The sequence below is a fragment of the Myotis davidii genome, unplaced genomic scaffold (assembly GCF_000327345.1).
Source record: "Myotis davidii unplaced genomic scaffold, ASM32734v1 scaffold37, whole genome shotgun sequence".
Taxonomy (NCBI): domain Eukaryota; kingdom Metazoa; phylum Chordata; class Mammalia; order Chiroptera; family Vespertilionidae; genus Myotis; species Myotis davidii.
Window position 1 is genome coordinate 4070652 of NW_006289395.1, and position 17758 is coordinate 4088409.

The 17758-nt window shown below is 44.5% G+C and overlaps 1 protein-coding gene across 1 annotated transcript in view; it reads left to right on the forward strand.

The window, feature by feature from the left end:
- The first annotated feature begins 399 nt into the window (after positions 1-399).
- LOC107182779 (dynein heavy chain 9, axonemal-like) overlaps positions 400-17758 on the forward strand; it is a 95725-nt gene continuing 78366 nt past the window's right edge. Inside the window, exons 1-3 of the mRNA XM_015562545.1 lie at positions 400-593; positions 8341-8503; positions 10587-10710. Of these exons, the coding sequence (XP_015418031.1) occupies positions 400-593; positions 8341-8503; positions 10587-10710 (481 nt within the window). The remainder of the gene's footprint in view (positions 594-8340; positions 8504-10586; positions 10711-17758) is intronic.

Below are 17758 nucleotides of genomic sequence, written 5' to 3' on the forward strand. Positions count from 1 at the left end.
ACTGCTGTGGGTTGCAGAATAAGACGTGTTGGAAGGTGTTGGAGAGATGAAGCCATGATCTCCTTCACTCAGCTCTGGTGAAAGAACCCTGCTCAGAGAAGTGCACCCTGTGTCCCCATCTGCTCTGCTCAGAACGAAGCCCATTTCTTACTGTGCTTGTGAGGAGGGGACCTTCCTTCTTCCTTTTCATCCTCAGCCCCAAAGGAATAAAACATCACCCATGACTTCATGGAGCTGATACGCGAATATTACATTCCCGCCTTAGAGGCCTCTCTCAGAGGAAAAGTGTTGGAATCGCACTGATACTTGATTTTAGGGAGGTGCCTAGAGATGAGGGAAGTCGGGGCTCTCCTCTCTGTGTGGAACCAGAACTGAGTCAATGTATCCCATCCCCAGGATATGGAAGAGACTGTGGAGCAGACTGGAAGCCTGAGCATGTATTGCCACTTTGCAAATGGCATTGGGGAGCCCAAGTACATGCCCGTACAATCATGGGAGCTTTTGACCCAGACCCTGGCGGAAGCCTTGGAGAATCACAATGAGGTCAACGCAGTGATGGACCTGGTTCTGTTTGAGGATGCCATGCGCCATGTGTAAGTAGCTTCTCTTGTTTTCTTTTCTCAGTTGCCTCCTCTTCCCCATATCTGGGGTCTCACCTAGGCATTGGAGGACACTGACAAGCCAGGAATCCCGCTACTTCTTCTGTGGTCAAGGGGTAGCTGCAGCTCCTGCCACTGGCCCTAGGGGGCACCCTGATGCTGACCTCGGGCAGAACAGGAATCATTTCCTTGTCGGTCACTCACAGTCCCTGGGCATGACCACAGTGATATCATGGGAAAGTTTAAGGTAACAACAGGAGCATCAGACAGCTCAGCATCTGCATCCCGATCCCATTCCAGTCCAAGGGCCAATTTTATAATAACGAGATGGGAGCTTTTTGTTTAAGACAGGTGCACATCTATTTCAAAAGTTAAATGTCCTTATAGGAGCTGTTGCTATCAAATGAATCACTGAAGTAGTCACTAAGCCTCCCAGATAGTTTATGGTCATGCCATTGCTATCCCTACTGTGCTCGTTATATCCCCCCTCTTTACATTTACCACCCCTCCCTATCGGCACAAATTCTTCCAGCCTGTCTCCTGTACTCATGGTCTTAAGTGTAAAAATTACTTCATCTTCAACTTCTCTGAACTGTTCTGTCTTTGATAAATTCTGACTGAGACCTGACGGACCCTGAGCTGAGGACAGCTGGTTTTTCTTCCCCATTCTCTGTACCCATGGCCTAGAGCAGGAGAGGGCAAACTTTTTCACTCGAGGACCACAATGGGTTCTTAAACTGGACTGGAGGGCCGGAACAAAAGCATGGATGGAGTGTTTGTGTGAACTAATATAAATTCAAAGTAAACATCATTACATAAAAGGGTACGGTCTTTTTTTTTTTCTTCTTTTTTAGTTTTATTCATTTCAAACGGGCCGGATCCGGCCCGCAGGCCGTAGTTTGCCCACGGCTCGCCTAGAGAGAAGTAAGAACCTCTCTACCCCACACCATCCCAATGGCATTCCTCCTTTTATTCTCCACAAACTCCAGGATTTTTGAAGCACAAGCAACTGGACTTCCATACTCATTACTTCTTCATTACCTCCTCTTCTTACTGGCATCTACTAGCATCCATTACTCCCATCATTCACCAGCATCCTTCCTGCTGGGACCATCCTTCTCTCTCCCATCACACCTTTCTTCATTCCTGGCATCTATGTACACCTTGTCCTTCTGCTCCTCAGCCTCCTTAGCTCCAGGGGTCTTTCTTCCATCCCCCCTCAGCCACTCATTCACATGTTCCTATCCTGGAACTTCTATCAAGAATGAACCCACCTCCAAAATCTCAACTTCAAACCTCCCACTCTCTGATTTGCACTGCCTACCCTTCCATTCACCTGCTCCAGTTCCGGTTATTCTTAAACTTTATTGAGACTTTATTTCATGAAAAGAAATAAACTGCTTTCCCAAACTCCTTTGTCCCTTCATCTACCATGTCTTTACTTTCCTCAATCACCATAGGCTCAATCATCCTGGTGCGAGCTCCCTAAACGTTGCTGCCATTGCATCCAGGCGACAAAACCCCACTGTCTTCTTATTCCACACCTGCCCCTAAGCTTCTGAAGATTATTGAAGAAAAATCCCCCACCATGTTGATTATGTTTGCTCCCGTTCGTTTAGTCATCACAAAACCCTGAAGAAGGTTCATTCAACATCACATGCCCCATAAATCGGTAACAGAGCTCACACTAATGCAGTCTGGTTCCGGAATGTTTACTCGCAACCATCACACCAGATCAGCCGTGGGCAAACTACGGCGCGTGGGCTGGATCCGGCCTGTTTGAAATGAATAAAACTTTTGAAAAAAAAGACCGTACCCTTTTATGTAATGATGTTTACTTTGAATTGATATTAGTTCACACAAACACTCCATCCATGCTTTTGTTCCGGCCCTCCGGTCCAGTTTAAGAACCCATTGTGTCCCTCGAGTCAAAAAGTTTGCCCACCCCTGCACTAGATGCTTCTTCATGTGCCTTTTGCCTTCCCCTGATCCAGTGGAAGCTCCTTTATGGCGTGTCCCACTCACTACTGTGTCCAGCATCTTGGACAGTGCCTGGTGCATAGAGGGTGGGCAGTAAACAATGGCTTTTAAATGAAGGCCAGGGAGGGGGCATTGTGTGGAAGTGCACAAAGGAGAGGAAAATGGGAGACCTCTGTAATTGTGTCAACAATAAAATGAAATGTTCACTAATCTTGTTGAAACTTCAATGAGCATTTTCCTCCCCTTTAAGAGCTCCCCGAGCCTGTGTCATAGTCTTGGGATTGAGACAAATTATCTTTTAAGAGTAAATTAAATTTGAGACAATAGCAAGTGATTCAGTCAATGTGGTTTCTAACGTGAGTGATCAAACTGACTAACATTGTTTTAGCAATGGAAAAATAATGGATATAATGAACCGCCCTGAGGGGCAATTCTGAGGAATAAAGTGCATTTGGATGTGTAATTTTAAAATACCACTGCCCGTGGCTCCATCCTTGCACTCCCCTCCCTGCCTGCGGCCCCTCGGCCATCTCCGCAGCCCCTACCAGCCAGAAAGAGCCACTGCCTCTTCCTCTTACACAGAAAACAGAGCAAACCCACTCCGTGAGAGGCACAGACCCGTGGCCTCTCATCACTGCACAGTGCCCACAGCAGAGGCATGTGGACTCACGTCAAAGGTCCCACCTTCTGATGTCCAAGGTGGGAACAGGGCGGGGCAGAGAGGGTGGACTGTGTGCGCTTCCACACGAATGCCCAGGGCCGAGGGGCCGGCCAAGGCGAGGGCCTGCATTTACAGGTGCCTGAAGGCCTGTGCTCATTTCAGTGTTTATTGGCTATTTGTTCTCACCACTTGAATTCTTAACATTTTCTTTTGTTTGATTCCCCTACGCCTTTCCTAAGCTTCGCTGCTTTTGCTATGAACTCGATAATGGGGCCTGTGGAGTAGTTACAGCACATGCTCTGTAGATTGAGCCGGGCCCAGGGTCAAATCCTGGCGCTGCCGACCCTTGGCTGTGGGCCTACATGAAGGACAGGTAACCTGCCCAAGCCTGTTTCCTCCTCTAGAGGACGAGGAGGATGAGAATGCCTTTCCCGAGGGGCTGTTACTCATGTGGAGTGCTTCGCGCGTGGTGAGCAGTCCGTAGCTGCGAGTCTTTTCTTCCCTCCGTTGTTTCTCCCCGGATGGTACCGCTTTGCTCTCCTCCTGGCTCCCTTCACCGTCTCAGCAGAGGCTTGTTCTGCTGTGTCTTTAAGCTTCACGCCGGGCCTTTTCCCTGCACTGGGCCTGATCATAACCTATCTTTTCCTTTTCATTCACTGCCACATGGATCTTCCTGCCTTGTCTTCTTTTCTCTTAGAAAAAAAGGAGCCTCAGATGTACTTGGTGCCCCTTCACTGGAGTATCTGACCCGTTCCTCTGTGTGTGTGTGTGTGTGTGTGTGTGTGTGTGTGTGTGTGTGTGGTCTTCAGTACACCAGCTTCCTCCAGCTGTGCTGTGTACATCGTCAGCTTTTGTTCTTAATCGGCCAGAATTGCTGCAATGAATTCACTTAGATGCCGTGCTTTCCTGGCCCAGTAGCCCTTCCGAATATTGATCTTCTCTGTAAATGTTGTAATTTGAATGCAGAGTCCTTTGCCCTCGTCAGAGGTTGTTAATGAATCCCCAGCTGGAGTCTAATGCTGACAGCTGCAGACTCGCCCATTCTTCTTCGGAAACTTCATCACGAATGATGTGTTTTCCATTTAGATATTGAGTAGCACGCACCATGCTAAGCTGAGTCGAGGCCTTCTGGAGTAGAGCTGGGTGTTGGGCAGCCCAGAGAACCAGCTGGACTTCCCCTCATCCTCCAGCTGCCCTCTCTCTTCCATTAATCCATTTCTGGCCCCTCCTTTTTTAATTAGAAGAGGGGACCTGGATATCTTAGCGCCAGACTTTCTCCTTTTGTCATTGTCATCAGACACCATCTAATGTAGACACAGAGCAGACGACTCCTTGACCCAACATAATGAGCAATTGTGTGCATCACCCCAAATGTGATGCTGGTATTAGGTACTTGTTGCTGCTTAACAGAACTGTGTAGGATGCCTTCAGTGCTCTAGCACTACAGAGAGTACAGGATGATTATACACACTCTTCTGGTATCTAGAAACTATGGTTTAATAAGGGAGCAAGAGCAGTGTAAATCTACCTGATACAAGACTGAGTACAGTGTCATAATAAAAAAATTATGAAGTGAAAAAATAAAATTATGAAAGAATTAAGTGCAGCTCAATAAAAAACTCCTAAATGTTTAGGGAAATAAATTTTAACTGCATAAATTTAGGGACATACAGTTTAAGTCCAAAAAGCTGAAATTTTCCGTACATAGAAAACATCAAAATGAAAAGATAAAAGTGCCAAATTGAGGGTGGGGGAGGATTTTGAGACATATATAAAGAGGTCTTACAAATTTAGAAGAACACTACAATTGAGAAGTAGGCAATGGACATAAAATTCACAAAGAAGAAATATGTAATGATTAATAAGAAAAAGGTTCTAGAATAGATCCAGAGACATAGAAGCAGGCAACAGACCATGGAATCTCAGAGGGAAGGCAGAGGTAGGTGGGCAGGTAGGGAGAGATCAACCAAAGAAGTTGTATGCATATATGTATAACCGATGGACACAGACAATAGGATGGTGAAGCCTAGGGTGGGGGACAGGGAGGGCTAGATGGGGTCAATATGGGCAAAAAGGGGGCATATGTAATACTTTCAATAATAAAGATTTAATTTTTAAAAAAGAAAAATGTTCAGTTATCTAGATATCAAAAAATTAAAACCATAATTTTTTCAACCATTAAATAAGCAAAACTTAAAAAAGAAAGACCTGCCTTGGCCAGTGTTGCTCAGTGATTAGAGTGTTGGCCTGCTCACCAAAGGGTTGTGGGTTCGATTCCCAGTCAAGGGCACATATCTGGTTTGCCAGTTTGATCCCCAGCCACTATCAGGGCATGTGGGAACAACCAATTGATGTGTCTCTCTCACATTTCTCTCTCTCTCTCTCTCTTTCTCTCTTTCTCTCTCTCTCTTCCTCCCTCCCTCCCTCCCTTCCACTCACTAAAAATCAGTGGAAAAAATATCCTTGGGTAAGGACTAACAACAACAAACACAAGACCCAGTGTCCACAAGGGTGGGGGCAAGACTCCCCTCTGCTGGAGGTGGGAGTTCTTGACTCACACCTCTGCTAGGCTTAGGAGAGATGAGGTGATAAGGACCCATGGACATGTAGTTTATTGATGCTAATTACATGACTAAGTCATCAGGATATGCAAGAAATTTGCAGTAATAAAATTCAAACCAGAGAAGCTTAACATGAACCCTTTAACCTCATACTCACTCGTATTTTGTTGACATATCAAACCCCACCGCCAAAATTTCCCTCAAGCCCTTCCTCCAAATTGGGGTTAGCTAGACCCTAAATTGCTCTACCCCTAATTACCATTTGTTAATTTGAATATGGGATTTCTCATTATAATATCGTTAACACAAGACCCTTAGTGGCATAGGAGGTGGCCTGTGAAAGTCACCCTCAGCTTTATTTGGGTGGACTTCACCTGAGTTCTTGTTTTGCACATTCTTTGGATCCCAAGATCACCAACACTGTTGTCTCTTCCTCCTCATCTCATCCATTTCTCCACGGTGGCTTCATTACTGTGTTATGCATCCCCAAATTCACTGGCTTAACACATTTTCATTCAACTAACCCTGCCTAACATATTCTCATCCTCCAATATTCACCTTTTGATGCTACCATTCTGGGGGCGGTTTTTCAATATGTATCATAAGCCATAAAAATTGTCGTACTGTTTGACTTGGAAATTTTGCTCCTAGGAACTTATGCTATTGAACATAAATATATGAACTAAAAATATTCACATAGCTTTAGTAATAACTGGAAAATGTATGAAACAACCTACATATCCAACAGGAGGCTTTACAGAAAGGAATTTATTTGGTAGAATGGAAAATTGTGCCACAATTAAAAGCATGGTTTAGCAGATTACTCAGTGGCATAGGGAAGTAATCACAGCATACTGCTAAACTAAAAGAATGATTTCAAAACACTATGTTCAATGTACAATGTGAACCCCATTTTGAAAATATATGGGAGAGAAATATATTGAGTTTTCAGATGTAATAAACTATGTACACATAAATATATACCTATAAGCGTACAGATGCTAGAAAAACTTCAGAAGGACATATAATTAATGTTGATAGTGTTTATGCAAGATAGAATTGTAGTTTTTTCTGTTCCATGCATTTTTTATAACGAATAGTTATTGTTTTTAAGATGAGAAAAGGGAATGGGAGTTATTCTTATAGAGAATGTAGATATCTTACATAGGTCTGTACGTAGCGTTGAAGGGAATTTTTTTAAATATATTTTATTGGTTTTTTACAGAGAGGAAGGGAGAGGGATAGAGAGTTAGAAACATCGATGAGAGAGAAACATCAATCAGCTGCCTCCTGCACACTCCCTACTGGGGATGTGCCCGCAACCAAGGTACATGCCCTTGACTGGAATCGAACCTGGGACCCTTGAGTCTGCAGGCTGACGCTCTATCCACTGAGCCAAACCAGTTAGGGCTGAAGGGAATTTTTTTAAAAGTTGGGGGTGGCCTGGAGGGCAGGCTGTGAGCAGCGCAATGGAGGAGTGTGTTGCTCTGGAGGGCATGGTCTAAGCCTGGGCCTGGGGATGTTTCCCCATTGCTGGGTGAGTAAAGTACCGCTGCAAAGGGAAGAATCCAGAAGCCAAGGAAGTGGGTGTCTTGTAGGGCTGACACTAAGAATCCACAAGTGTTCATTAGCAGGGCATCATCACCAGGAAGGGTGAGAGAGCTGAGAGCTGTCAGCCTCTGTTATTCGCTGACTGAATTTGCTTCTGTCTATGCTTGTCCTCTGGCCTTGCCCTGACTTTTTTCTAATGATATGCTTTCTACTTTTCTCTTTTTCTTGCCCCCTCCTCTTGCCCAAAAGCACAGAGAGATGAAGTCACATGAAGTGGGGAGGTGGCAGAGTCAGGATTAGCTGGGGAGTGGGAGGGGCTAAGCCCTGGTCCCCTCATCCCTGCCATCACATGCCCCCTCCAGCCCTGCCTGGAAGCCCTGAGCTGTTCCTCCACTGCCCACCATGGCAACTTCAATCCACTTAGTCAAGAAGGTAACCAGGTATGGGGACAATTTAAGTCAAGTTTCCCACAGCTGAGCCCATGATCCGCTCCAGGGAGGTTCTAGTTACCCCTCACTATGCACGCTCCTCACTGTGCACACCCCTCACTGTGCACGCTCCTCACTGTGCACGCCTCTCACTGTGCACACCCCTCACTGTGCACGCCCCTCACCACCCCTCACCGTGCACCCTCCTCACTGTGCACGCCCCTCTCTGTGCACGCTCCTCACTGTGCGCGCCTCTCACTGTGCACACCCCTCACTGTGCACGCTCCTCACTGTGCACGCCCCTCACTGTGCACTCTCCTCACTGTGCACGCTCCTCACTGTCCACGCCCCTCACTGTGCACTCTCCTCACTGTGCACGCTCCTCACTGTGCACGCCCCTCACTGTGCGCCCCCCTCATTGTGCATGTTCCTCACTGTGCACACCCATCACTGTGCTCACCCCTCACTGTGCACGCCTCTCACTGTGCACGCTCCTCACTGTGCACGCTCCTCACAAAAAGCCTGACTGAAGCTTGGTGCCTCTGCTTCCTTCCCTACAGCTGCCGCATCAATCGCATCCTGGAGTCCCCACGGGGCAACGCGCTGCTGGTGGGGGTGGGTGGGAATGGCAAGCAGAGCTTGACCAGGCTGGCGGCCTTCATTAGCTCCATGGATGTGTTCCAGATCACGCTGCGCAAAGGCTACCAGATCCTGGACTTCAAGGTATGGAGGAGGGCCTGTGGGGGGAGGCCAGCCTTCCTCTAGCTGCCCACGCTCCCTCTCATCGGCTCTCAGATCCCTTGCCCAGAACCTCTGCTTAGCTGCCCATCCATTTTCTCCCTGGATTCTGGGCTGGTGAGGTGAGAGGCCCTTTTCTCCTTAGTCTCAGCCTCAGAGCATGGCCTTCCCAGGTCTGTGGCCTTCCCAGGTCTGTGACCCGGGACCTCGGCTGCTTCAGCTACATCTGTGCAGCCTCAACTCTCACACCAATCAGAAGCACATCTATGTCAAGTGTGCTCACAGCTCTACGACTTAGGAGCAACTCTGACAGTCTGTCCAAGTTCTATAAGGAATTCATCTTTTAAACATGTGTTTAGTAACCACCAGCTGCCGGGACCTTCAGTGGCATTTCCTGGTTTCAGAATCAGGCACTTGGGAGCCACAATGTGGGCCCAGAAAGAGGAGCAAGGCTTTCTCTATAGCTTTCGAAGGCCACTTGGCCCAGCCCCCTCCCATTTATCCATGGCCACAGCAGGGCTTGGGAGAGAGTCGTGATGTAATTTCCATGAGAATGCTGCTCTTGCCGTCCCTGGGAGAGTTCTAGCCAGCACTGAGCCAGATCCACCTGCCAGCCTTCATAAGCTCTCAGCCAGGGGTGCCTACTGCTGCTCTGAAACCACAGCTCAGCATCTCAGTGATTGGCTGAACCTAAGGTCATTCACAGTAGGTCATGTTCACAGTAGGTCAATCTTTACCACTTCTAAAAAAGAGAAGACAACACTGTGAATATGAGAATTATGCATTTACAGAATGACCCATGACTGTGGCTCTCAACCTTGACTATACACAGAAACCCTTCAAATAATGCTGATGCCTGCATCCCACCCCCCAGAAATTCTGGCTTACTTAGTCTGGGCAACTGCTTGGGCACCAGGACTTTTCAAAGAATCCCCCAGATGATTCTAGTGGAAGTTGAGAGGCATTGTCTTCGGTAATTCTGCAAATGCATGGATTTGAGAACCATTGATCTAAAGGGTGTTTATTAACTTTAAAGGGGAATTTATTTGAACATGAGCAACTACTGTAAGGAAATGTATGAGGCTGTTAAAGAATGAGCTTTGAGTGGTACAAGAGGCAGAAGACCAGCATTAGGGACTGATGGCTAAGCTTTATGAGAGGGATACAACAAAGGAACCAAGACTGACTAAACTGGAAAACTTCAGGGCTTGGAATCCTAGCCCAAAACTGTATCTAGCTGCAATTTTGAATGGATGTTAATTTTCTACCAGGCAAGTGTGTGTGTGTGTGTGTGTGTGTGTGTGTGTGTGTGCGCGCGCACGCGTGTGCACGCCAATACATGTTTTTTGCAACACAAGTGTTTTGCTGGAGCTAGTCATAAGAAAATAAGATGCTGCTAGAATAAAATATATACATGCCCAGGCAAATATCCCCAAGTGCCTTTTTTAAATCATCACCCAAGGACAATTCATTGATTTTTAGAGAGAGGGGAAGAGGGAGGGAGAAAGGAAGAGAGAGAGAGAGAGAGAGAGAGAGAGAAAGTTGTTGCTTTTTGCATGTGCCTGCCCCAACCAAGGCTGGATTTAGCCCACAACCTGACTGGGAATAGAACCCCAACCCTTCAGTGTACAGGACAATGCTCCAACCAACTGAGCCATCTGGCCAAGGCCCCCCAGTGTCTTGCTCTGTGAAAACCTAGAGCACTCACTTGCCTCCTGGGGCAGGTCATTCACTGTATGATGATATGAGTCTTCCCTGTCCTTTGAAAAGCTGTTACCTCTGTGCACAAAGCAGGAGCCCTAGAAGCTAACAAGGAGCCACCGTGGTTTTATGAAGTAAAGCGCATCACTATTTAATTTTACCTGCCCACCTCTATTGCAGCCAAGGCCTGGGAATGAGGTGTATCATCCTGTCAGCGCAAATGGAGCTCTTCCCTACCTCCCGCTGCCATTTTGCTTTATTTCCAATGAAAGTAGGCAAGAAAATGGCCCATTCCTAAAGAGTGGGTGGCGATCGCTTGCAAGAAGGCCCTCTTCACAGAGATCTCTGATAGTGATTGTTTCTGCAGATGGATCTGGCCGGCTTGTGCCTGAAAGCCGGGGTGAAAAATATCAGCACGGTGTTTCTCATGACTGATGCCCAGGTGGCCGATGAGAAGTTCCTTGTGCTCATCAATGATCTCTTGGCGTCTGGTAAGAGACTCTTCGTACCTGAATATCTAAAAGATTTTCCCTGGAGTTGGAGTCATTTGGTCCAAGGTCAGAGGAATGAAGCGGAAAACTGATACAGTGGAGAACTGGTTCATCAAGGTTTTTCTAGGATTGATGCTAGGCCTGCTGATCTGGCTTTTACGTTTACTTTTCATGGCAAAATAGACAATAATCTCAGGGCTTTCTCGGGACTAGATTTGAGAATCAGAAAAACAGGCTAAAGGCCTGTGGTTCCCTCCCCAAAGCCAAGTGAGAGCGAAACTAGAATGCGTGCAGTTTTTTCAAGTAGGTTAGACATTAGCAGGAAGATACACGGAGAGAGAACTTGCACAAAAACATACACAATCAGGCAAGGTGAGGTTGTCAGTTTAATTAATCAAGGATTCAGAACTTTTGGGAAGCAAAGTGGAAGCAAGAACAGTATCTCTTTATGGTTTTCTTGGTTTTCAAAGAACTTGACAGGGGATGTCAACTGCTCTATGACACTATATATGAAAAATAGGACTTCAGTCAAAAGTTCAAATCTTGACATTTTGCTGTTCTTATTGATCTCTGTTTATTTAGGAATTCAGGACTTAGGTCAACCATTCTAGAAATATATATATAGATGTCTGGAAGGACATCCAGTCTAATTATTATATTACACTTTTATTATTATGGATATACCCAAAAAGACAATATAGTACATAAATTATGCATTTTTATAAATGTGGTATGTGTATATATTTATATTAATTTAAAGGAGAAATTTAAATTCTGACTCTTAAACCAGATTCAGCATCTTCAAAACCACCTCTTCATCTGGGTTAAAAAATAAAATAGTCAGTGCACAGATGTTCCTAAATAAAATTTCTGCCTCCAGGTTTCCAGCATTCCAGAAAGCTAATTTCTCCACATTTCATGCCCTGTCTCTTTAACTGCATACTCTTTAGTTTATAGAGTCCCAAGACCATGACCACAGTATTCTCTCCCATAGTCTATCTCATGCTCTGTATTCAGGGTGGTTCCTGCCATGCAATCCTACAAACTTTACTGCTTCAGAACCATTGTCTGCTTCAAACTGTGCACCCTTGTACCCCAAGCCATTTTACTCTTATGTCCACAAAGAGCCACTGGTCCCTGGCCCAGATCATTCACTAGCAGGCTCTGTGGGCAAATGTTAGCTTGTTTACCGTGAGGACCAGAGTTTCAAGTCCCTTACTGTGCTGGCTCCAAGTCTTACACTGATCCCACACTCTTGTATCTTTCCCAACTTGCCCTAATTAAGTTAATTTTAGACCCAGGAGTTTGCCTCCTAGCTCTTATACCTCTTCTCCTCCAATACAATAAATACTTCCTTTCCTAAATACTATTTTTTAACATCCCACTAACTCTACAGCAGTATATCCCCTATAGCATTGCCTCACCTTTTATTATTTTACTACATAATGAGAGAGGGGTCCAATTACCCTCCCACCCTGAAGCTGCACCCTAACGTCTAACTTCTAACACAGCCACAGAGGGTGAAATTGTGCTTCCAAGGCCTTATAGCTTTGGAGATGCCAGGCGTGTTGCCACCCTCACCCTGTGCCTCAACTGGCTTCAATCCAGCCAGGGCACCTTATCCTAAAATAATGTCAGAGACACAGAAGATGTTATACTTTTACCAATTGAAATTTCAGTCCTCACATATTTTTAATTTTTCATTTAGGAAAAAAAAACATTTTTTCAAGTTTAAATGAGTTTCTGAAGCTCTACCCAGTGAAAGCAGTACATTCAGGCATCTCCAACGTCACAGAGCTTGAGGCTCCTACTTCCCTTTTAAGGCTTCCACATTAAAACAAGACTTACACACATATTGTAATTGAGATAAAAGTAAAAGTAATACCTTTCTACTCTAATCTTGCTTCCTTTTTTCTTAACTACTTTGACAAGGAGAATAGAGCATATCTTTGTTCTAATTTTCCCTGCCAAATTAAGAATTTCTGGCTAGAAATTAACTGCCTGCCAATCCAGGGATTCTGCCAGTCTAGAGTGACAGGAATTCCTCAGAAACTCCCCATCCCGTTAGTTTTTCAATTTCATGGGGTTGTGCAATCACTTTATTCTTATATAAGAGTAGAGACTAGGAAACTGTATTCAGGCTACCTTGCCATTAACTCACCCCTGTTATCTACAAGTCCCGTTAGGTTGAAGATAAAGGTACGGTGAATGAATTCCACTTTTCAACTCTCCTCCAAGAGTATCTTCCCCAGGACCTACTCATCTCACACCAAAGGCTACCTGGATTCCCCCCACACTTCTTTAGCTCACTGTTTCATCTCTTGGTTTCTGGCACCATTTCCAAAATCAGATACTGAGGGTACTTAGCTCATTAATCCCACTTCTGACACCAACCAAACATTTCAGAACCTGTCATTGTATCAGTTGTATCTCAGGCAGATTATAAATAGACAGGAAGAAATCTTACACACCAAGTTCTTAAACTCCTGGTTTAATTAGCAAAAGATACATAACTGTATAAGAGGCAGGGTGGCCACCCGATCAGAGCAAATGAAATAAAGCATATCTTTGATCACTTCCCTTGGCTTACCAGGATCCTTAATGGGGGTCATGCTGCTGCTGGTGAAACTATGGATGACATATTTGCCCTAACTTGAATCTGAAACATTTAATTCTTGCTCTGTTCTTATTTTCCAATATAATTACTTCTGGAGAGTATACACTGGCCATCAAACCCAGGTATTTATAAAATTCTTACCAAGGTTGTTCTCTCTTGGTTCTTGAACCAAAATCAGCATCAGCAAGGCCCTATGCCCTGGCTGGGTTTCTGGGGCAGCACGTGCATCCAGTCATCCATCATTCCAGAGAGCCCATTTTATGGCAGTCCCAGCTGAGAAGGCTTAGTCTGCTCCAGGTGTGGTGTCTTTTTCTCTCCTGACTCTGCCAGATTTCATGCTCCATTTTACTTTGGGATTTTATGTTGGGACTTCCCTTTTGTTTTTCAAAAAGCTTAATTCTTCACTCCAGAATTAAGGTTTCTTTTTCCTGGCCCAACTAGATCACTTTTTCTAATCATATATTCAAAACTATTTATTAAGTTTCCATGTTCAGCATGTGCTGTGCTCAAAAATGAGTATCACACAGCCTCCATGTGGTCTGTTGGAATAGTTCATATCCAGTTGTGTCATCTCTTTTGTACAGTCATATGCCTCTCCATCTCTGAACCAGACTGTTTTTTAATTATTTGAACCAAATCTCCTTTTGATATATAGAACATGTAAAGATCACCTCATCTACAATGTGCTGAACACTAGATCCAAGATGGTCATGTTAGTGGTCTGCACACATCACATGAAAATGTGGAGTCTGGAAATGTTTGTAAGAGACATGGCATTGGATTGCTCTTCTCCCATGAGGACCTGGAGCTGGGTTTCCTGTCAAGCATGCGCCAGATCTCCCACACATACTTTGTGGTCTCACAGCATCTATTCACTAGATGCATCCTTGAACCACAGACAGCAAAGATCTAAACCAGCGCCTGTTTGGTTTCCCAGCTGCCACGCAGAAATGCCAAAAGGGCAATGCAAAAAGATGCTTGCATATCAGACTTTTCTTTTCTTCATGTGATACTAACTTCTCATCCAAGTTATTTGAGTCCATGTCTCTGTGTACTCTCCTACGTTGCTAACCTCTCGCTCACCACCTACATCCAAGAGATCATCAGTTGCCACCAATTTTACCCCTTGACCATTTCTGAATCCATATCTTTTCTATCATGGCTCCCACTGATCTTTTCATCCTTCATTTTAACTCATCTCCCTGCCTCCCAGGCAATCTTCCCTCGAATCCATTCTCCTCACTACTTCCAAAATTATCTAATCTCAAATTCCTTCATTAGTTGCTCACTAAATGCAGAACAAGATCTTTTTGTACAGAAAAATTATCTGCCTTTGACCTGCTTCCTCCCCTCCTTCCTAGCTCCTGTTCCCCCATTTTGATCTCATAATTTCTCTCTTCTTGACAGGACACTGCTCTGTTTCCTGACGTCCTTACTCACACTCTTCCTTTGGAACCTCACACCCTCCTCCTTCTTTGTCTGGATTAACTTCTACCCACATTACAAGACTCATCTTGGGTGTTATCTCTCTAGGGGATCGGCACTGACCACTGTCACCCTGAGGAATGAGAAGCATCCCTCCATGTTTCTATCACACCCAATGGCTGCACACACCACCATTGCATTAAATAACACTGTTAGCTCGTAAAAGGCAGAGACTCTGTTGTCTGTTGTTGATTAAATTTTTGTTATAACATAATCCAGAGATACAAAATATAAAGATTAAATAACTACCACCCAGCTTAGGAAATAAAACAATACTGATATAATTGAAATGCTCTGTGGAGACTATTGTTTTCATCATTTATACTTTCAGCCCCTCATGCATCTCCTGGCCCATAATTAGTATTCAGAAGGCATTTGTCAAACTGAGGTGAACAACGTCATGAGAATGATGTTCTGTCTAACACATTAGATATTACTATCCAACCTTGAGGAGGTTTCCAGCCACAGAGAGAGAGGGACTGGGTGCTAAGAGAGGTATTACTTTCCCTTGCTTTTTCTCCCTTGAGACCAGGGGAATGTTTTTGAAAAAGGTTAGGCCTAGATGGGGTCAAAGGCACTAAGCCAGTGTAAAGCTAACTAATTCAGAGAATCTAACCCTCTCCTTTGTCCTTTTTATCACCAAGCGCCAACTAACTGGACCATCTTACACTATCAGGATCTCCTCCCCCCAAAAGTAGTTGTAGCTTCTGAAAGCCCCAGACTAACACAGAGAAGATGATTAGTCTGACTCACCAAACATTAAGGCATGTTAATGGCCACATGGATCCTGCAAGCATTTGGAGGCAGAAATAGGGCTTCCCAACTTTAGGTCTCAGGAGGAAACTGCTCAAATATTTAAACAGCCTCTGCCTGTGTCAGCACAAAACCCACTCTGGCAGTTCAGTTTCCTGCTCCGGCATGGCTACCTACATCACAAGATAAGTGACAGGAACATTGTCAGGAGAAATTGGGGGAATAAATCTGAAAATGCAAACCTTATTTCCAATTCAGAGGTGTTCATCCCCAGATACTGCATCTGGTGATCACCTTCTGGGATCTTGGGGTCTTGTCACAAACGCCACCATCATATGAACATGGAAAAGGTCTGCAAATGGCCTGGAGGCTTTCAACATTTTGGCATTAAAGGTTTCCCATAACCCAGGGTAAGCAAGCTGTCTCTGAAAGAATCAGAAAGTAAGTATTTTCAGCTTTGCAGACCATCCTGTTTCTGCCACGACTACTCAACTCCGTTCACTGTAGTGTGAAAACAGCCAGATAGCACCTAAATGAGTGAATGTGGCAATGGCCAATAAAACTTTATTTATGAACAATAAAATTTGAGCTTTGTAATTTTCATGTGTCATTAAATGTTATTACACTAATTTTTTCCCATCATCAAAAATTAGCTTGCAGGCCATACAAAAAGGAGCAGAGACCATGGTTAGCTGGAAGACCCTAATTTGCTTCCTCAGTATCCATGATCTTATTCATAAAACACCAAAAAGGCATACACCTATTTTAAATAAGAGAAGATGAAGAATGCAGGTCTATTATTAGAGATGATAAGACCAAAAGGAATCCAATTTCTCACTGGCGGGCTGTAGGATATTAATAGATAAGGAAATGCAGATTGTGAGAGAGGCGAAGGAGAAAAGACAGCCACTACAGGCTGTCAGCCCCTAAGCTGATGAGAATGGCTTATGCCAATTCTATTGGAGTATTTCTCTTTTAAAGAACTTGGAGCTTGGCCAGTGTTGCTCAGTGGATGAGCATCAACCTTTGAACCAGGAGGTCATGGTTCAATTCCAAGTCAGGGCAAATGCCCCAGTTGTGGGCTCCATCCCCAGTAGGGAGCATGCAGGGGACAGCCAATCAATGATTATCTCTCATCATTAATGTTTCCATCATTCTCTCTCCCTCTCCCTTCCTCTCTGAAATCAATACAAATATATTTTTTAAATATATGCTTAAAAAAAAAATGTCTGCCCGGAACTTATTGAGTCCAACGCATGCTAAATGTCATTTCATTTTCCTCACAATTTTCTCTGACCCATTTTTATCAAATGAGTCTGAAATGGGTTATTCTATTAATGAGATATTTACTTTGACAAGTTATAGCACAGATTGTTTTATATGCATGCTATGAAATAACTTACTGAATGGAAATTAAATCAAGTTCACTCAATTAAGGAAAAAAGGTAAATGATCATCTTCATGATAATTTTTTTCTATTTGAACCTCTTAAATGATTAAGTCTAATTAGTATAAAACAGTTAGTAAACGCCTGGCTGGATTAGCATTGTCAAACTTCATTGTCAGAAAGTTAGCATGAGTTTCTTCCAGGAACAGTAGTTCCGGGAAGTGCAGCAGCCTCAGTGATGAGGAGTCATAGTTCCTGATTGCTCTGATACAGGCCATGAGCCAAGCCACCCATCTTCGAGGCCCTCAACCCAGTCCACAGGGAAGCAGCATGGGAGGGTGGCCCCGTGACTCTGCTGTCTCTAACATTTCTATGACGCCAACATTTCCATGTCGGTTGTGGAGGAAGGAAGAAACGTGAATGTGAAGAACTCTAAGAAAGAGCTTGTATATAATTCCAGGTCCACATAGTTTCAATACCCACCTAAAGCCTTGTACTGGAAAGCTTTTCTGATACCCATAGAATATCCTGGAGCAGTGGTTCTCAACCTTCTGGCCCTTTAAATACAGTTCCTCATGTTGTGACCCAACCATAAAATTATTTTCGTTGCTACTTCATAGCTGTAATGTTGCTACTGTTATGAATCGTAATGTAAATATCTGATATGCAGGATGGTCTTAGGCGACCCCTGTGAAAGGGTCATTCGACCCCCAAAGGGGTCACAACCCACAGGTTGAGAACCGCTGTGAGAGCCACAGTCACCCTTACATCACGCCCACTGCTTCAGATTTTACTCTAGCAACACT